This window comes from Setaria viridis, chromosome 4 (genome assembly GCF_005286985.2).
Source record: "Setaria viridis chromosome 4, Setaria_viridis_v4.0, whole genome shotgun sequence".
Lineage (NCBI taxonomy): Eukaryota > Viridiplantae > Streptophyta > Magnoliopsida > Poales > Poaceae > Setaria > Setaria viridis.
The window spans coordinates 32,378,833-32,399,391 of NC_048266.2; the positions used below are offsets into that span (position 1 = coordinate 32,378,833).

General features: G+C 47.9%; 3 protein-coding genes across 3 annotated transcripts; 2 read left to right on the forward strand and 1 right to left on the reverse strand.

Annotated features, from left to right (window-relative positions):
- Positions 1 to 4,190: 4,190 nt before the first annotated feature.
- Positions 4,191 to 5,231, reverse strand: LOC117853302 (protein GLUTAMINE DUMPER 4). The gene has a single exon (XM_034735698.2). It carries the CDS (start codon positions 4,901 to 4,903, stop codon positions 4,493 to 4,495), a length of 411 nt encoding a protein of 136 aa, XP_034591589.1. The 5' UTR covers positions 4,904 to 5,231; the 3' UTR covers positions 4,191 to 4,492.
- A 7,884-nt stretch (positions 5,232 to 13,115) lies between these two features.
- Positions 13,116 to 17,108, forward strand: LOC117852677 (uncharacterized). The gene is made up of 3 exons (XM_034734875.2): positions 13,116 to 13,374; positions 14,528 to 14,860; positions 14,938 to 17,108. The coding sequence occupies exons 2-3, from the start codon at positions 14,541 to 14,543 to the stop codon at positions 16,781 to 16,783; spliced, it is 2,166 nt and encodes a 721-aa protein (XP_034590766.1). The 5' UTR covers positions 13,116 to 13,374; positions 14,528 to 14,540; the 3' UTR covers positions 16,784 to 17,108.
- Positions 17,109 to 18,019: 911 nt separating this feature from the next.
- LOC117853635 (putative B3 domain-containing protein Os06g0632500) lies at positions 18,020 to 20,134 on the forward strand. The gene is made up of 4 exons (XM_072292954.1): positions 18,020 to 18,458; positions 18,576 to 18,900; positions 18,984 to 19,186; positions 19,771 to 20,134. Exons 1-4 carry the CDS (start codon positions 18,456 to 18,458, stop codon positions 20,011 to 20,013), a joined length of 774 nt encoding a protein of 257 aa, XP_072149055.1. The 5' UTR covers positions 18,020 to 18,455; the 3' UTR covers positions 20,014 to 20,134.
- Positions 20,135 to 20,559: the final 425 nt, after the last annotated feature.

A 20,559-nucleotide genomic window follows, 5' to 3' on the forward strand; every position in this document is an offset into this window, starting at 1 on the left:
CAATTTCTGAAAAGAAGCCTACTATGTTTCTGACAAGGTATGGTGATTGTCTGTAGGGTCTGAATCTAACACAGGATGGATGGTTCACTTTTTCAATAAGCCTTGATTTGTCTTGAGATTGCAGTGACCTGGTAAACTGATTCTTCCAGCGTCGTGCAATGGTCTGTAAATTTCAGGCTGCTGCTAGTGCAAGCTATGAATGGTCCATGTGTACTTAAGTATGTTAAAATTAGCTTGTGGAACTGAAACGATGAGTATCAATGCTGAAGTCTGCTGCTAGTGAATGGTTCAGGCTACTAAAGTCTGCTGCTAGTGTCTGTTGAAACGCTAAATTAGTATAACTACGTCATACACAATTCTTTTCTTTTGGAACTGATAGTGTGGAACTGCTATGTGGAATTATCTGCTAAAAGTAAGCATGCTATCTAGGTTAAGAAGTTCATGACATGATAGGCTCTTTTTTCTTTGCTAGTTTGGTAACAGGCTCTTTTTTCTTTGCTAGTTTGGTAACAGTTTTCTTTACAATGATATTTTGGAAGTATATCTTCATGGCAGCATTCTTTTTCTAGAAGCATGTCACATATCATTTATTTAGCATGCAATGAATGGTCTTCAAACTATTCTCTATTTCAGGTTATACTGGATGATTTTGAATACTAAAAAAAGGAAGGAAGGAGGCGGGAGAGATAAAAAACTTTAGCAGTTAGTAAATATGGCAGTGTATTGGCTGCAGCTGTAATGCAGGTGCCCAAGTATTGCTGCAGAGACATATCACATATGGTACTAATGTTTATGGTTTTCCTTGGCAAATCTTATAGTATCTTAGATAATTTCTATAGTAATTGTACTGCTTTTGGCAATAGAATCCGATATGCTGACTTGCAGGTTCAGACTTCAGAATTTTAGATCGTGACAGTTGATACCCCTTTGTTACTCTTGGGTGATTAGTTTTGCAAATGTTGTGTGTTAGCAGTAGCAGCGTTGTATCGGTGATTTTGGTTCTTCACTTAACCTGCGTACATCCAATTTCATTCAATAATTGTTGTGAGTTCATAAACAGAAACATGAATGTCAAACTCAATCCTAAAAGCAGCGGTCTACATCGTGCGCTCAAATTTGTTGGATCATGTGTGAGAGATTGAAACCTACATAATATATATAGTACTGAAACATAGCCTAGCGGCCGGTGCAGTGCGCACCCGCTATCAACAACCTTTTGCATGTACATACATACCATTGTAAAATACATGTGGACGTGCACTTTACTACTTTGTTCATCCCAAATTACAGATCGCTTTAGTTTTTCTAGACATACAAGCACCTATCAATCTGGAAAAATCAAAACGACCTATAATTTGATTTGAATAGCATGCATACAAACACCTATGAAGTTAGAAAAGTCAAAATGACTTATAATCTGAAATGGAAGGAGCAGCTCTAATGGTCTATGTTCCTGCGCAGGGTGGCCCGTGGCAGCATAATCAAATCAAGCTAGTGCCCCCTTCTTGATTGTTTCCGTTCATTATTTGCGTTCGGCCAAAAGCCAACGACCCTTTATTAGTGCCCACCACCAGCCCCCTGAAAGTATATGTTTTGACAAATCGAGGAACCGTCATTCTCAGGGGATCTGGTCGTTGCGATGCGGTGAATCGATGGGCACTACAACAACAGCACTAGAGCTAACAATCGCAGCGCACATCCCTGTCGCGTTCCACACTGTCTTTCTCTGTGCGTGGGCCTACGCGGATAGATCTTTCGCATGATGATGAGGTCAATGTTAGCAGAGAGCTGATGGGAAGTTTCCATGCTAGTTTCTTGTGCCATTTTATATTAGTTAAGCGGTGGCGCGTTTTTGACGTGATAAATGTGTGCCTGATCACCCTGTGTCATCAGGATGAGCAGCTATCCATGGATGCTGCTGCAGCGGCGATCAGTGGACGTGGTTGGTGACGCGATGCGTGTGTATGGTGTGCCACGCATGAGCATCGATGGGTAGCGTCCGGGAGTGCGTGAGAGCGATGCGGCACCTGGCTTTGTCCACTGTACGTGTGAACCGATCAAACCTCTCCCCATCGTGCGGCGCGCGAGGGCCTTTTCCAAAAGGTGTTCCGTGTCGGCTTGCTTGGCAGGAAGCACCTCATCAGGTGCTCAGTTTGACAGTACACAGGTGGAGATCAAACACGTAGGACATGCTTGTAAGATTGTGCTACGTAGAAAAAACAGCTTGCTGCGCGCAGAGACTAGCTGCACTAAGGCAACTTCATTCTCTCAATCAATCTACATAAGCTAAGAGAAGCAAATCGTTGTACTGTAACAGTTATAGCCCGTGATGGACTGTTGTAACCCGGCCGATACAAGAAAGGCTGCTCGTTTATCTTATAAAAGCTACAATCTCCAAGCTGAATAAAGGAGCTTAGTAAAAAGTAACGTCTAGTACCAAGCAGGAAAATCCTACATCGTTGCCGCGCGGACCCTGGGAGACACGAACACCAATCAGGGTCCAAATGTTTTCTCCGTGGGCGAGACGGCTGACAGCCGCAAAGTTGCGACCTGGACGGATCGGAGTCATTACTGGGGAGTCATATGCTCCAGGATATCCTGCACGGCAGTGGAGAAAGAAGGGATTTGGTTACTCTGTACTGTGTATTAGTGGAGGTAATCATGACCATTATTGGGCATTACTCCCTTCATCCCAAATTACTATTTGTTCTGATTTTTATAGGTGCAACAAAAACAAATAGTAATTTGGTATCGAGGGAGTACAAGCTACCCAATTTTTCCCCTGGTTCATGACTCGGCTTCCACTCACTCCTGTCGGCGACGAGCGTGAGCGTGACGACGACTCTCCGCGCGGTCGAGGCGCCGCTTCCAGGCTAGCCGGTCGCAAGCAGTGGGCAGGTCGGGTCCACGTGGCTTGACCTGCATTATCATATTGGCACTACTGCTATGGGGGTTCAATGTGGAAGAGAATTACGAGAAGGAACTGAGAGGAACGGATCTTTCTGTCACTTTGCAAAATTCTCTGAATTATGCTATGGAATATCCTGCATAAAACTTTGTACCACTACACAAATTAAACTTTCCAATGTGTACAGCTAAGCCCTATCACTACACTACTGCTCCGGATGGTCGACAGTTACTTGTCTTATTAAGATTTTTTTTTCAAATATCTAGTACTAAGTGTTTTTAAGCCTAATTAAGACATTATATCCGAGAACGGCCGATGGCTTTTTCGTTGGGATTTTTAGTTGGTACAAAACCCTTAGAAATTTCTCATGCACACTCAAAAGATATTGTTTATTTAAGAAAATTCTAACAAAGCGGTTTGTTTTTTAAGGCGCGAACGCATTGGCGGATTTAAAATTCTAACCTCTGACCAATGCAAGTAATAGCATAGTAGTTACAATACAAATTTAGTACCATTTGATTTGTATTTATTAGTACTTTCATACAAAGCTGATTCTATAGCCAAGTACAAGAGGAAACTATGTGCAAGCTACAGTCGAGAGGGGCGACAGGAGAGGCGAAACCCGATCCGGGGTTGATTCCGGCGGCTCCCCTCTTCTCCGGTGACCTCTCCGGCGCCGGAGAAGAAGGGGAGCGGGGAATCGACCGCCGGCTGTCTATACTAGCCTAGGGTAGTTTAGTTCTAGGTGTAGTTAGGTTTTCCCCATGGTGACGAGCTCGCGTGGGGCCTTTTGTTCCTCGGCGGCGGCGGCTTCCCGCGTTCGGCGGCGAGGATGTCTATATTCCGGTGCAGCTCCGGCGATGTTCCTGGTGCTGCAAGTCGGAGGTTTGTTTTCCCCTTTGATGTGTCTGAGGGGGAACTGGATCCCCCTTCCGTGGGGCTTTGTTCCGGGCTGGTGGCGGGTTCATCAGTTGCGGATTTCTTCCGGGACATCGATTTGGTTGGTGTCGCGGACTTTGTTCTTTGTTCTTCCAAGATTTGGACGGTGACGGCCGATGCGCAGATGCTAGTCTTGACAGTCATTGCAGGGGGGTGGTCAGTGCGCTCGACTCGGGGAAAGAGAGAGACTCGTCAGCTGTCATCAATGTGATGATCTCGGGTTCTTGAGCCCGTGCAGGAGCAAGAGTATGGAACCATGGTCAAAGATCGATAGGTGTTACGAGAACAAGCATGACGACGCAGAAGAAAATTGCGTGCAAAACAAGCCAAAGAAATCGATGGGTTCCAGGTGAACGCAGCCAAGTAGCTGTACGTAATCCTTGAAGCAATGAAGCTACGGAGTACATCCAGAAGACCAAAGGCTTGCCGAAACAAACCGAAATTCGTTGAAACCGTTTTACAGATTTCAGAGCCGCCGGCGGCCGGGCGCTTTCATGGCTGACGCCACCAAGCTCCAAATAAATCCTCAACCAGAAAAAAAAAACAAAGGAAAATCCGTCGACAAAATTGGCCCCGCGTCGCCGCTCCCTTGGCCACGCGGGTGTTCCCGGCTTCGCGCGCGCACACAGGCGTAGCCGCGAGAGCCTACACGTCCGCGGCGGCGCCGCCCTCAGGCGCGGGCGCCTCGGCGCCACCGCCGCGTGTGGCCGGGGCGGGGGCGAGGGGCTTGGCGCTGGCGAGGAAGGACGGCAAATCGTCGCCAGCCATGATGACGACGATCTTGGGCTCCCGGTCGAGCGGCGCGAGCGCCCGGGCGGAGGACGACGCGGCCTGGTTCCCGAGGCCCTCGCCCGACCCGCGCCGCCGCGAGGACTTGCGGCGCGTGCAGATGAGCACAAGCAGCGCTACCGCGATGAGGCCCATCATGAAGGCGAAGCCCAGGAAGAGGTACGGCGTCGGCGTCCGCCACAGGCCCGGCCGCGCGGCGCCGCCGCCGCCGCCCGCCATTAGCTCCGCCGCCACACCTCCCCCACCTCCTCCTCTCTCTGGTCTCATCTCTCTCCCTCTCCTTCTATCTCTCTCGCTTCTTTATCTTTATCAGAAGAAGCTTCTGCGGGTGCGGTGGGAACGGCTGCTGCTCGGCAAGCTGGTAATGGAGCGAGTGATGGAAAGAGTCGAAAGAGGTGGGAGGGTATATAAAGGGGCTGGTTGCCTGCCACAGGTGACAGGTCAGGTGCTGCGGTGATGGTTCTGCGGCGGCTGGTAGTAGCTTCCGGTTTCTCTGCGGTGGTATGGTGGCCAGCTGCATGCCGCACGCGCACGGCGCACGCTGCAGGGAGGAGAGGGGAGGGGAGGGGAGGGCGGCTGCAGATTGGCAGGAGCCAGGAGGCCAGCCGCCGCCGCCGGGTTTGGACGGGTGGTGAAGCCGCTAGCTGGCTAGTTTTGCCTTCCGAGAAGGCAGGTGGGGACTGGGGGAGCGGGGATACCGGGCCGGAGAATGGCAGGCGCTGCACGCGCGCGTACGCGCTTGCCCCCAGCTAGTGCCTGGTGTGGGTGACGTGAAAAATCGAAAACGTATGGAGCTGTACACCTGTACTACACTGGAGAAGTGGAGTACCACTAACTACTAGCACTCGATCTGCAAGTACTTTCGCAGTTTTCTCATGAATATAACGAGCAACCTACTATCATACCATGGATGGACACGGCTTTGTGGATGGTATTTCCACAAAAAAAAATATCTAATACAACATGTATAAAGATGCGTACGTGTACGATTTTTATAAGATGTATAGTATCATGAAAGCATTTTTCATGTGAATCTAGCGACATCAGTATTGCGCTGTGTTGACTTACTACAAGATTTTATTTTGTGATGTTGATGGTCGAAATTAAGAGAGTTTAACTGGCAACATGCTATAAATGGGCGTAAATAGTCCTGCTAATTTATTTTTTTTTAGATGCGGTGAGATGTGAGATGTGAGATGTGAGACGATGCTGCTACCGCCTACCAGTGGGTACGTAATGATGAAAGTTTAAGCCATATGCACCGGTGAACCTAGGCATGCATGCGTCCAGGTCCAGCTACTACAGCATACCACGCACGGCGGTGCTCCGACGTCCGATCCTAGTCGGACCTAGGACGCACGATCGACGTCGCGTTCTGAATCGAGCCGTCCGTTCGTGCTAGTAGTCTAGTACAGTGTCATATAGGTTGCCCCGCGCTGCCAGTTGGAACTTGTTTATGGTCCTGGAGGTGTCTACAGTCTACGAGAATATATAGCCGGCCAGCCGGTCCATGCGTCACCCGACGGCGGATCGACCGACGAGCTCCTTGCGCATGCGCGGCGGCAGGTGGTGGTGTACGCGTCTCCGAGTCGCTGCGCGCATCCCACGCACACATTCAATTCCCCCTCGATCTCTAGCAGTGCAGTCTAGCAGGTGGAGCGCCCAGGATCAAGCTACATTAATTGGCCGCTTTTATACTAGTACTGTAGACTGTAGTAGGATAGGCGCCCGGCTTAGGCCGAAGGGCTTCGGCTTCGCGCTACGGTAATACGTCTATTTAGTGTTGTGTGTAACTGTAGTATGAAGTTGGAACGGATACCGGAATCTCAAAATGAATTGGGAAGGAGGTGAAGTCGGTGAAGCTCAAAAAAGTAGCTCCCCGCGACTTCGGCTCCGCCTGCTACAGTACTGCTAACAATCTCTTAGTAATCCACGCGTCCCCCAAGTGTCACAAGCAGCACACACATCAAACTTTAGGGGGGTGTTTGGCAGCACTTCATTCCAGAAAAAATTGCTCCACTCCACCAACTCCAAAAAATTCGCAGTCGGCGTCTAGCTCCAGCAACTCCGGCTCCAGAAAAAAGGTGGAGCAGGGGATCAGATCCACATTTTTTGTGGAGTACCTCAAAGGGTGCTCCAAAAACTCGCTTTTCACCCTTTTCAGATCTCCTCATGGAGTTGGGGTTATTTACCCACCATTGCCACTGGTTACACAGCTTACCCCTTCGTTTCTATTTTGCTAAGCCTCATGCGGACCTATCTTCTTTCTCGCGCCGCTCCCGACCTCCTGCGCGCCATCGTGCCGCCCCCGTCCGCCATGACCGCATTGTCGCACCGCCCTTGCCCCCTGCGAGGCTACGCCGCCCCTGTCCCTTGCAACGCCATGGCCGGCCCGAGCCGCCCACGCCCGCCATGGCCGCGTCACAGCGCCGCCCCTACCCCCTGCGGAGCTACGCCACCCCGGCCCCCTGCCCCTTGCGGGCCACACTGCCCCAGCCAGCCGCAGCACCGCCATCCCCGCCCGTCGGGCCATGGCCTTCGGGACGATTGGAGTCCGGCCCCAGATCAGCAAAGACCGGGCGCCTCCTGGGCTCCTGGCCGAAGGCCTCCTCCCTGGCGACTGCTCCGGCCTAGCCAACGAGCTGGTCGCGACCGATGACTCCGACGCCACCTCGGACCGCTCGTCGGTGGCAAGGGAGAGTGACACAGTCTCCTCCTCCGGCGCCGGCGCCGTCGCGGTCCTCAGGCTCGCACCGTCGCCTGCCGCCTGCGGGGCGATTGGAAAGAAGAAGGGACTCACATGTGGGTCCAACTCACGAGAAAGGAGGGAGGAGAGAAATGAAAGGAGACTGACACGCGGGTCCCAATTTTAAGGGTACAATAGACTTTTCCCAACAAGACATCCTGTTTTTGGAGTTGGATCCGTGCTTCTTGCCAAACATGTGGACAACTCCAAATTTTTCTGGAGTTGGTGGAGTGGAACTGAGGTGAACTGAAGTTAGTGGAGTGGAGTTAAAAAAATTTGAAGTGGAGTGCTGACAAATACCCCCTTATTATCTGCAACTGCAAGGTAATGAGCACAATGCCAAAGTGCATCGGGACACGCACGATTGCTGCTCTATCAGTATGTTTGCTTTGCCGGATCGGGCGGTGCAGAATCATCCGAAGTTCCGAACCAAGTACCGAGCTTTAAGCCCGGCGTTTGGTATGCGGTATAGTTCCATGGCGTCCGCCACTGATTGACGCAGATCAACAACGAGGAGCATCCCTCAAAAAAGCAGCAGGAACCATCCGATCCTCCACGCACATGGGATGAGGTCATGCTGGATGGAGTAAATCCTCGAACCAAACACGCTGCGTGTTCCAGCGCATGCAGGAAGTTGCAAGATGGCTATATCTCTACTGGTAGGTTGTTTTATATTACTGCACTTTTTCGTTCGACGAAAGCTATCGAAACTACTCGTATACTCCCTTCGTTCCAAATTGTATATCGTTTTAATTTTTCTAGATGCATGGATATTTGTATGCACCTAAATATAGTGTATATCTAGATGTATATAACATCTATAAATCTAGAAAAATCAAAACGACCTACAATTTAAAACGGAGGAATTAAAACGGAGGAAGTATATGTTAGTGCCCCTATGTGATCTTTGACAAATCGAGGGACCGACGCTTTCGTGCCGATTCACTCCTCGTTGCGATGCGCGGTGAAGGGTGAACCGACCAGGCACTATACCAATATCAGTAGCTAGCTAGTAGTATCCATCACGCCACACGCTCCTGTCGGTCGCGTTCGGCCGGCTTGGCTTTTGCTATGGACGCATCGATGATGAGGTCAACATTAGCAAATGCGGAATGGCACTAGGGAGAGTACGGCTACCTCCTTGCCTTTTTGCTCGATTATTGCGAGGCGCAATTTTGACGTGAAAAATGTGTCGTATCTAGCACTCCCACCGGCGATTAGTAGCCTTGGTTTGGCGACGCGACGTGGGTCTGGTACTCGATCTCGATCTGGTGTGTGCCGGCCTGCTGCCGGGCAACGATCGCGTCGTGCTCTCCGCGTAATGGGGTGGTGAAAGAGAGAGGCAGCAGCATCGTCGTCGCGCGCGCTCGTGCCTGCATGGATTGATCGAAGTGGCTTCCAGACGTGCCATCATCGTGCGGTGAGTGCCTTTGTAACTTTGTTGAAAGTGTTTCTTGTCGGCTCTGCCTGGCAAGCAGACCGTCGTCGTCCGAGTCTCCGAGGAAGGGCCCAACAAGGCCGCAAACACGCTGCCCAACAAACACCTTCCTAAACACAGGGGCCACAGCGTGCACTTGCGACCGCCGGCCCCCCGGCAGCCTACGGGCACGTGTGAGCCCGATCCGTCACGGGTGTTGGGCCGTGCCCACACGTGCGCAACTGGGTTGTGATTTGGTTTTGGATATCCCCCATTTCAATATTTTCAACGTCAGTCAAATGTTGAACGGATCTACATAAATTATTTGAATTTGGGTTCATAGGTTGTTGAATAAATTATCCAAAATGTTAAAAATTGTACAATATCATAACCTTCTTATATTAGAATTATTTTAGAAATGCCAAAGGTTGTGCGTTGCATGCACGCAACCCCAACGTTTTCAGCATATGATGTGCGACCCTTTTTATTTTCTCATGCATTCGTCTATCTTCTTCGTTCGCTTTCCTCAACCCCCTCCCCCTCAAATCCATGGTGAACTAGATACCAATTCATGCATCTAGCATTGGCATCTCGCTGATGGAGCCGCGTACCGGGTGGGAGGCGGTTGGAGGACTTTTTTCCTCCAATTCAAGATAGTCGACAAGAAAATTTCGGCAAATTCCACGTGAACCCATTACTATATGATTAAAGCTTTACTATTTAGAAGGGTTTTCATGCTCTCAAGTTAAAAAAAGATCCATGGGGAACCCATTGTCAGTATTTTATACCCGACAACTTACCGAGGGGTATCCCGAGGTAGTAGATTGGTAGCTGGTGGATCGTCGGACCTGTAACTCAAAGATAAAAGGTAGGACACAAGACACAAATTTATACAGGTTCGGGCCGCCAGAGTAGCGTAATACCTTAGGTCTTGTTTGGTGTTGTATATTGCGTCCTGCGCTTGGGTGTTATTTGGTGTTGAGGATTTGATCCTCTATTGTGGTTCTATGAGGTCTTCGCCTATTGATCTAGGGACCACTGGTCTCCTTTATATACTTCAGCGGGCGGGATTACTAGTCGGTCACAAAAAGGAATTCTAGTAGGATTACAAGGTATGAGTTCTAGTAGGATTACAGGGGAACTTCTAGTACGAGTCTGTCTTCTTCCTTCCTTGTGGTTACTGGAGATCTATCCCCGATAAGCTCTCGAGCACTTCATAGCCAAATGTAGCAGTCTTCGAATACTTTTTAGATCCTCGCCGAGTAGTTTAGTGCTCCTCGAGTACTTTGTCTGGCTGAATCTTCAAAGTTCCTCAAAACTGTCATGAGGCTCTGGTGTGCTCAAGCCATTGATCGTCTTGATTTTTTAATCTTCATCTTTGCTGATATGGAGGGCGGCGGAAGTCGCACTCCATATGGAGTAGTCCTCGAGCCTTAGGTTGAATCAAAGAATCAGGTTGAGGGTCAATAAAATTTTGAATCTTTTTATTTCGTCTTGAAAAAAATCAACTGTTGGGTGTAGCGTATCAGCCCTCAAGCCTTGGAATGATTAAATAATCAATCCGAGGGTCTTTAGTTTTCACGCAAGTCATTATTCGAGTTGTATTGCGGCGTCCAGCCCTCGAGCTTATGCGCCAGGTGAGCCGTAGAAGCCACGTTGAGTAGTTATTTAGCGCTTCTTGAGAGCTAGCGGAGCTACCGTAGATGTTCTAAGTAGTAATTGACGCTTAGCCCCGAGCCTGGGAGCTAGCGGAGCCATTGTAGGTACACTAAGCGTCCTGGAGAGTTGTCGCCCAAGCTTGACCTGAAAAAAAAAGATGCATACATTATGTAGCATATTTGTAGAATTTGGAACTACTGAAATTTATTCAATTATGAATATAACCTAAATGTTGTGTGTCATGCTCTTATTTCGGCCATAGTTTTCCCGAGTAGTTAGCCTATTACGTTTAGTCTCTCTGTCCCTGTTTAGCCATTGCCGCAGTGTGTGAGATCTTTGTCTCGTGTACGCGTACTGGCACTGCTGCTATGAAGATCTTTATCTTGCATCCTAGTGTTTAGGTATGATAGAAGATCCAAGGCTTCACGAATTGAGGCGTGTTTTGCTCGAGTAGATTAACAACCATTAAGAAAAGACATTGAAAATAAGTAGTCGGCATTGCGACAAAAAAAGAGCGGGATTGGGCGTAAAGTAGTCATTGAGATTTTTCTACCTTTTGACGAGGAGAGCGCGTGTTGCCGCGCATAGGATTTGTGCCTCTTTAGGGTGTAGCCGCTGCGAGCCTCTAGCACTCGGTGCACCAAACTCGTGGTCGTAGCCTCCAAAATTTGATGGACCAAGTCTGTTGGAGGAGCTTCCGGAACTCAGTGCACAAAACCTATGGCTATGGCCTCCGTAATTCGGTGTACCAAGCCTACGGTTGTCGGTTAACATGCTCCAGAAATAATTGGCAAAGTGTAGCTCTGGAGGGTAATTTCCGTCGAGAGGCGTACACAAAAAAATACTCGGCGTGTTGCCCTGCATGCGGAAAACAAGTCAAAAAAATTATATGAAATTATTAAAAAAGTGACTTAGCTTGATTTGTGGATGATTATCGATAAAGCCGTGTTGATTGTTGATGAAGCCAACTAGTCGGAGTCGGACGACTAGTTGTTGATGACGTGGAACCCGCCTAGTTTTCTAGTCGAGACGAGTAGTCGAAGTAGACCATCCTTGACTAGTTTTTTAGTCGAGACGAGTAGTCAAAGTAGACCATCCTGGACTAGTTTTTTAGTCGAGACAAGTAGTCAAAGTAGTCATCGGCGACTTGGTGCTGCTAGACGTTGGGGTAGCAGTGCTCGCGTACATCTTCTATGTATGTTAGGCTATGATTTTGAGGTCCTGTGGTAACTTTCAATGTGCGTGTAGCACAAATCTCTCAAAATTGCTTTTCACGGAGAGTAGCCGGAGTTGATTATTTGCCTCAATCAGCACGTGACAACAGATCTTTGTCATCTTGGGAATTATGGCGTGAGTCCCTCGGTCTGCCTGATTTCCCAACTCGAATTGGATTTGCCTCTGCCTTGGTCAACGAGCCGCATGTAGCAGCCTGCGGTGGAAACCGACTCAGTTTTCGACTAAAACACGGAGCGCATTGATTCTGTCTCGGTGTAGATTTTTCTGCTCGGAACTCCGACTCAGCGACTTGCTTCTTGTCGAGTAGATTGATCTTGATGACGAGGTCCTTCAAGCTCACCAATCTTGACGATCACCCCTACCTAGCGCTCCAAATGTTGGTGTTTTATATCCAGCAACCTACCGAGGGATATCCCGAGGTAGTAGATTGGTTGGTGGGGGATCGTCGGACCTGAAACTCGAAGGTAAAAGCGAGGACACAAGACACAGATTTATACAGGTTCGGGCCACCAAAGTAGTGTAATACCCTACGTCCTGTTTGGGGTGTTGTATATTGCGTCTTGCTTGGGGTGTTGTATATTGCGTCCTGCGCTTGGATGTTGTTTGGTGTTGAGGATTTGATCATCTGTTGTGGTTCTACGAGGTCTTCACCTACTGATCTATGGACCCCTGTATATACTCCAAGGAACGGGATCACTAGTCGGTTACAAGGATGAGTCCTAATAGGATTACAGAGTATGAGTCCTAGTAGGTTACAGGGGAATCCTAGTAGGATTCCGTCTTCTTCCTTCCTTGCAGGTACTGGGGATCTATACCCGACACCCATTTAGCTAGCGGTGGAAGAACACAGTTGGGTTGTGGAGGCGAGAATAACACTATCCGGAGTGGAAGAAAATGTTTAACGGTGCTATTTTGCTGGAGCCTTGCAAGAGGTAGCGGAGGTCAAGTGTCGGCGATGGGGAGACAACAATGAAAAAAAGAAATCGCTCATTTTTTGGGGTATTTTGTGCTCTTACCCTTGTTTTGAAGTGTAATTATAATTTTGGTATCTTTTTTCAACTTTATGATTTTACCCTTAGTCAACAATCAATATAGGGTAAATATGCACAGACTAAGTGCAAAATCATAATGACTTGTGAATATAGTTGAGGACAAATCATAAAGTTAGAAAAAATTAAGGGTAAAACGTAATTGCAATTCAAAGCGGGGGTAAGATAAAAAAAAAGATTTTTTTTTTGGGCGTTGGTCCAAGCCTAAAATCGCGCGGTTGTTTGGGCTAAAGCAGCCGGTTGTTTGAGCTGTCCGCGATTGCGGGCGCTTGCTGGGCCTTGCGATCTGCTGTGTATGTCTGGGCTCGAGAGCACGGGCACGATGCCACGGCAGCTGTGGTCTGTGCCTGACACGAGGGGCCCCGCTGGCGAACCCTAGATCCGAAACCCGCACTCGGGGCACGCGACTGCCTTATCTCCCCGAGCGATCACCATCGGCGGCCGGAACCGGGGAGTCCCGTCGCCGGCCACGCTCCACCGCTCGCGCGCGTCGGGTGGCATCCCGTCGTCGTCGGGGTCTCGAGTCGGAGCACGCCACCCCTTCCGCCGCTGGCAGCGCTCGCCTCGCGCCGCCGACGCTGGCGGGTGGGAGCCCCGCATCCTCGACCCGCAGATCCGCCGACGTCCCCAGGTAATCGAAGTGCCTGCTCCGTGGGGGCCAAGTTTTTGTTAGGCTTTGTGCGTAGCTTCTCCTCGAAATTGGCTTTGATCGGTCCGAGTCGGGCACACCAAGCCGTACTTCGGCGAACCAGAACGATTAGGTTTCTCTCTGCTGGTTCCCGCAAAAAAAAATAAATTGGGTTTTCTCTGCTGGCTCCTCGATTTTACAGCATCTATGGTTTGTTTGCTTCAAGCAGCGTACCATGGTGTGCCCTAAACACCCCTCTATCTCTGATTGAGAAAAGGGATCAGTTAATTCAGTCGTTTCTCACGGCCCTTGCATTAGTTTCCAGCAATGATAAAATGTGAAGGGGATTTCATCATGGAAGCTTTGTTTAAAATGCTCAAGTGCCTATTATGTGAGCTGAAAATTTCGATTATGCCAAGATTATTTAATCTGAAGTAGTTTGTGGCAGAGAAGTATGGACTGCTCAAATTACTACAGATTGCCATTCCTTTCGTTCACTAGACTACTAGACAATGACATCAAGTCATTTTCAGAGGATCAGCAACCTTCCTTTTGCATGTAATTATGTAAAGCCTATATTTCTAGAACTATTGCTGAATTTGAACTCCTGCTGATGGTTGTTTTGTTATTAAACACTGCATTTAATCTCTGGGGATGTGTGTTACCTCTCTTATGAACTTACTTCCTCCATCCAACTTCGATGCGCGAATAACCAAAAGATAGAAATCCAGTTTTGATCTGCGTATAAGGTTCGGCACCGCCACTCCGGTGCTTATAAATGCAATGCTCATGCACTCAGCCACGTGTCACCCTGCCCCCTCTGTCTCTGTCATTACACGTGTGTGTATGCATGCATCATGATGCATGGCGCCATGCACTCCACTGTCGCTATTAGGAGTAAAGTCAGCTGCGTCGATGAGTAAATGGAATACATATACGATTTTGTTATCCTTGGTCTTTGCACCCTTTGCTTATGTGCTGATCAAAATTGGATGGATGGAGTAAAATTCCTCAGTGTCTGTTAGCATCTTGCTGGCACATGGAGTTTAACCTTGATTATTTATTAAGATTTCTCACCATCTGTTGCTCGCACATGGAATTTTTAAGGAAATAAGCTAAAATTAGCCTAATTCTTGGACTTTCTGTCTCCTTGTAGGAAGCTGAAACGTATGGGGAAGGAACAAATTGTAGCTGTTCTTCAAATAGGTGGAGAATTCACCACTGATGCAGATGGACATATGTCCTATTCTGGTGGAGAGGCACATGCAATGTTTGTCCAAAGTGACTGGACTTTTAGTGGATTCAAGCAAGAGATATCATCGACACTTAACAACCTGAAACTCGATCAGTTTGCATTCAAGTATTTCCTTCCAAAGAATGATAAAACCTTGATATCTATTTCCAATGACAAGGACCTACGCCGCATGGTTGAATTCCATGCGGAGTCAGAGACAACATACATTTATGTTATGAAGAAAGCTGACAACAGGTACTTGCCTACTTTCACAAATTTCTTGTAATCACACTAACAAGTTGCAGGATGACATGAGGCATTTTTTGTTTCAGGTCAAAGAACGCTGTTGCTGACTCTGGCACTCCTACAGATGCCTTTGCTATTGTCCCAACAACTCAGGATGGGTCTAAGAGACAAAAGGTTTGTGCAAGCTGGAAGAATGTTATAACTGGAGTGGGCCAAGTGTTTGAAGGTCCTAAGGATTTCCGTGATGCCTTACATAAGTATGCCATCGCACATAGATTCCATTACAGATTTATCAAGAATGATTCATCCCGTGTGACTGCTGAATGTACTGGTGAAGATTGCCCATGGAGAATACATGCTTCTAAGTCCCCTGCAAAGAAAGAATTCATGATCAAGAAAATATCTGAAAGTCACACCTGTGAATCAGAAACAGTAAAAAGCCATCGGTTGGCTTCTCAAAGATGGGTTGCTAGTGTCATAAAAGAAAAATTGCGTGATAGTCCAAACTACAGGCCAAGAGATATTGCAAATGATCTCCAACGGGAGTATGGACTATGCCTGAACTATTCACAGGCTTGGCGTGGAAGATCAATTGCTCAAAAAGAACTTTATAGCTCACATGAAGAAGCATGCAGTCAGCTACCTTGGTTTTGTGAAAGGATTGTAGAGACAAACCCAGGAAGTGTGGCAACTGTAGTGGCTTTGGAAGATTCAAAGTTCCGTTTCTTTGTTGCATTCCACGCGTCGCTCCATGGTTTTCAGCATGGGTGCAGGCCGCTCCTGTTTCTTGACGCGATAACTGCAAAGCCAAATAAGCACTGGAAGCTACTGGCTGCTACTTCGGTTGATGGTGAAGGTGACGTGTTCCCAGTTGCATTTGGTGTTGTGGATGATGAGAGTCGTGAAAATTGGCATTGGTTTCTGCAGCAATTAAAATCTTCACTTAGTACATCTCGAGCTATCACATTCATATCCAATGGAGAACATGGACTTTGGGATGAAGTATCTTCAGTTTTTCCTGATAGTCATCATGGCTACTGTGTGGAGTCTCTTATTGAAGAATTTAAGAAACAATTGGACGATGCATGGACTGAGGAACTAAAAGATGCTATGGTTGAGCATCTTAAGAAGGCCATATATGCATGCACTACTGACGAGCTCAATCAATATATTGAGCTCATAAAAAATGCATCTGATAAGCTTGCGGATTGGCTTTTGGAGATCAACCCTGAGCGGTGGTCAGATGCCCGTTTTAAGGGGGTACGTCATGGACAGTATTCGTGCAATATCTTTGGCACTGTTTCTGAGTGGATTCCCACGAGATATGAGCTTTCAGTTGTGCAATTGGTTGATACGATAAGATGCAAGCTGATGGAGATGATGTACACACGCAGGGAGTCTTCTAATGCATGGACTGAGGTATTAACTCCATCAGCCAATCAGAAACTGCAGGAAGAGGTGAGCAAAGCTCATACGCTAAACGTCCTCCCAGCAGAAAATGATGAAAATGGTAGTAACATATTTAAGGTCTGTGATGACTCGGTTAATGTTGTCAACCTTGCCATATGGGAATGCACCTGCCAAAGGTGGCGTATTTCTGGGTTGCCGTGCATGCATGCAATCGCAGTGATTGAGCGCACTGGACAATATGCATATGACTACTGTGCCAAATACTTCACGACGGGATGGTACCGCTTGACCTACTCCCTGTCAATAAACCCCATACCTGATGTCATTGTGCCTGTTACATTAATTGATCCTGCTCAGAGCCCAGCAACACACCCATGTCCAGTTCGAACCCGTCGCCGGGTTGGCCGGCCCAAAGAGAAGCCAGCTGATCCTCGCATTGCAATCAAGAGGGCAGTGCGCTGCAGCAGGTGCAAGGGTTATGGCCACAACAAGGCAACTTGCAAGGTTCCTATCAGCACATAGTCTTGGGTCAGCTCTGCAATGTACATTAAGGTGGAAAGTTGATCGTGTTATTCTCTGCAATGCTAGTGCTTCCGTTACTTTTGATAGACTGATATATGCTCTAGTGTTCATTTTAGCTCCAAACTGCTCTGTATTTTGTCCATTGCTTAGACTAACTGTACTCAGTTTGTGAAGTAAACATTGCGGCTGACATTGTGGAAAGCGTTGGAGGGTCTGTTGTATTGCAATCCAGTTTGCTCCTTTTTCTTTCCCGTTGTGGCTGCTGTGTGGCTTTCTACCATCTCAACAAGGCCGACAATAAATTAATATTCGAAAGTTATTCTCATTCCTTGCAATCCAGTCATCACAGTATGTTATTTGCTGTTCATCATTGTTCTGACATTCTACTTGTTCTTTCTGGACATTTGACATTCTGCTGTTTTGGCTTGTTTGCGGTGCTATGTTTATCGAGCTTAGACTGAACAAGCTTCACACTAAGCATGATCTGTGCAATTTTGGTTCCGGGCCCGTTCATTTTTGTGCTGCTTTAGCATATTTGAGTCCAACAAGATCATATTCTATTTGTTGATATTATTTTTCTTCCTTGATGGATTGGGACATGAACCTTTGTTATTTCTGAACAGGCTGTTGTGTTCTTTTGATTTCAACATCTTAGGCACCAAAGGCAAAGGGCGTAGTCCTACTCGATGACGTTCTGATGAATAACTTGTCAGAACGGAGTGCCATTTGGACACGACTTCAGCAAAAAAAAAAAGAAAAGAATAACACATGATTTCAGCATTATTCTCTCCTTGTGACGCATACCAATACCGAGCACTGTGTGCGTGATTAGCCTTTTGCCATCTGGCGTTCTGACCCCACTCCACAGTGCCTGTTCTCAAAGCTGACGTGTCGCTGAGCTTCAGACTGAGAAACTGTTCAGTTGGGCAGAGGCCCTGGCAATCCATCGATGCTCTTCTCCTCGGGGACTCCAACCGTCGCCGCCCGGCCCCGTCCCTCCCCCTTTTCTTCCCGCCGTGCACTCTCCGCGCTCGCACTGCCACCGTGCCGTACTCGTTCGTTCACCCAGCGGGCATGGCGCCCTTAGTGCGCCGCGCTGCCTCCACAAGCTGGTAAGCACGTGGCCAACGGCAACGAGACGGCCTCGTCGTTACGTTCCGGATGTGCTAACACGCCTACGCCGCGTTGTGTTGTGTGCAGCGCGTCCCTGGCGAGTTCGCGGCGTGGCTCGGCGGCGAGGCGCGAGCGGCGGCGGCGGTGCTGCTGGTGAGCCCGCTCGGCAAGGTCTGGCACGCGGACCTGCGCCGCGCCGGCGGAGGCGGCGGGCCCGGGCCGTTGCAGCTCGCCGGCGGCTGGGCGGAGTTCGCGGCCGCGCACGGCGTCCGGGCCGGGTGGAGCGTGGTGTTCAGGCTCGAGCGGCGCGGGGTGGCCACCCTCAGGGCGTTCGACGCGGCCGGCTGCCTCGCGCGATTCTGCACGCCTCTCGCAGGTGAACATCATCCAACATAAATTCGGCTTGTACAGTGCTACCACTAGTAAAAAAACAGAGCTCAACTGGGCAAACTTGGGCTGTTAATTTCTTCAACAATTTTCGCATGGCTGCGCAGGGGTGGCAGCAGGCAAGAACAGGCCCCGGTTCATCAGAGTGCTTAACGCTGACGATCTGGAAAAGATGGTGACCGAGCTAAACCCTCTTCGCTTCGCACTACCATACTGCTAACTGAAACTAGCATTCAAAAAGAAAATAATGTCTGCACATTGCTTCTTTTAATTGGTGTCAACATTCTCTCAGAGAATCCCTGACGAGTTTGTGCAAGAGCACCTGACTGACACTCACCCAAGCAACAAGAGGGCCATGATTTTCAGCCCTCTTGGCAAGTTCTGGCGTGTCGAGCTAGACCGCGACCAGCCAGGCGTGCTGCTCGGCGATGGCTGGGTGCGGTTTCTGACGGCTCACGATCTTTCTGAAGGGAACATCCTGGTGTTCAGGTATGAAGATAACATGGTGTTTACAGTTGAGGTGTTCATGCAGAGCGGGTGCCTGAAGGAGTATGAAGCAGCAACTGCAGACATGACGGATGATGCAATAGGGAGGCAAATCACTGTGCCTCAACAAGGTGAGCCAGCTCACTGCACAAGTTCTGAATGGCTTCAGTTATGTATTGCTACTTTATGATTATGGGACATATTGATTGTGCAGGTGACAAGGAGCTTTGTGTTTCACCTGTCAAGAAGAAAAGGAAGACCAGGAATGAAAATACTTGTTTGGCTGTGTATCGCAAGAAGCCGAATCATTCCCCAATTTCCGTGAAGAAGGCTGTATCGCAGAAGAAACTTGTCAGCATTGAGCCACGTCATTCATTCACAAAACGGATTACCGGCTATAAGCTTACTAGCCTCTTTGTGAGCACTGAGCACTACAATTCCTGCTATTTCTATATAGTTTAACTGCCTAATAAACATACTCGTTAACGAATGAGAATTTAGTCAATTTACACTCAATGCAAATCAGTCTCCTTGTTCAGTTAAATTCTGAAATCTGTTCTTCGCACTGAGGATTTTCTCAGTTAAACAGGTTTCAAATCTCATTTAAAACATGCTACATCGATTTGAATAATATGGTTCCTTTTGATTATTTGTGCAATACCTTGAGATAAATGGTTGTAATGGCCCTGTCCTGAATTAATAAGAATCATTGCAACTTTGCAAGGCAGGTACCGTACCTGGTTCTAATATAAAAATGAAAAAAATACACTTAGAATGCAGAATTATCATTTTTCAGAAAATGCAACATATTCACTGCCATTTTGCACTTGTTTCAAGCTAGACAAATGTGCTGTTACACTGCACAAAAACTCTACTGAAAGTCCATGTTCTACTTAATTACTCTTAATCTTCAGCATCTATAGTGGTACATGCAAAATCTATTTTTTGAAAAATAGTCACAGCCCTATCTGAAGCATTTGCAAAATGTGGTAACAATGCAGGCGGTGAAAGGGTCATTTTGCTCTTCCGTTGGTCTTGCGGGAGCATGTGAAATCACACTGAAAACGACGATGGGCAACACAAGATCTTGGCGGGTACGGTTCAACACCGCCAACACCTATGGCTACATAACTGGACAAGGTTGGAAAAGGTTTTGCCTTGAAAACAAGCTAAAAGAAGGCGACAGCTGCACCTTCAGCGTCATCGAAACAACTGTCTGGCATGTTACGATTGTGTCCAGCTAGTAGGAAGCTAGGAGTCAGTCCCAGTATTTTTTCGCCAATTCCACTTGTCACAGGTCAGCTCATGGTCAGTGATTTTCATGTGAATGTTAGTATGTGAGAATATAGAACTCAAATTATGGTAGTCCAATGAATGTTTGGGTCACTAAAAGTCTGAAGCACAAGTATATTTGTAATGCTGGCAGATTAGTTGATGCACATCTGTAGATGTGCTAATCTCCTTTCTTGCCCAGTGTCCACCTTCTGCATCTACTAATCCTAAGTTGCTCGCTTATCGTTCGTACATACATTCTCAATTCTGTTTAGAAATCAGAATTGACAGTAATACCCAGAGGTTCAGAGGATAAGAGCACATGCTACTTGAGCTTGTTTTGTAGCAAGGGAATCCGATGCTCGGCTCGGCTCTTCTGCTGGTTCGAAGCAAAATCTCTCGTGTGACTTCAAATCTGGAACTGGTTCCTCATTACCCAATGCAAGCTTTGTCCTCAAAATCTTTCACCAGGGTGATCGAATTTCACTCTTTTCAGGTGAGCGCGACAGTGAAGATCT

Coding starts and splice junctions, on each gene's coding strand:
- LOC117853302 (XM_034735698.2), bottom strand. CDS start 4,903: ATGAGACCAGAGAGAGGAGGAGGTGGGGGAGGTGTGGCGGCGGAGCTA.
- LOC117852677 (XM_034734875.2), top strand. CDS start 14,541: ATGGGGAAGGAACAAATTGTAGCTGTTCTTCAAATAGGTGGAGAATTC. Junction 14,861..14,937: donor ATGAAGAAAGCTGACAACAG/GTACTTGCCTAC, acceptor TTTTTGTTTCAG/GTCAAAGAACGCTGTTGCTG.
- LOC117853635 (XM_072292954.1), top strand. Junction 18,901..18,983: donor AATCACTGTGCCTCAACAAG/GTGAGCCAGCTC, acceptor TTGATTGTGCAG/GTGACAAGGAGCTTTGTGTT. Junction 19,187..19,770: donor ATAAGCTTACTAGCCTCTTT/GTGAGCACTGAG, acceptor GTAACAATGCAG/GCGGTGAAAGGGTCATTTTG.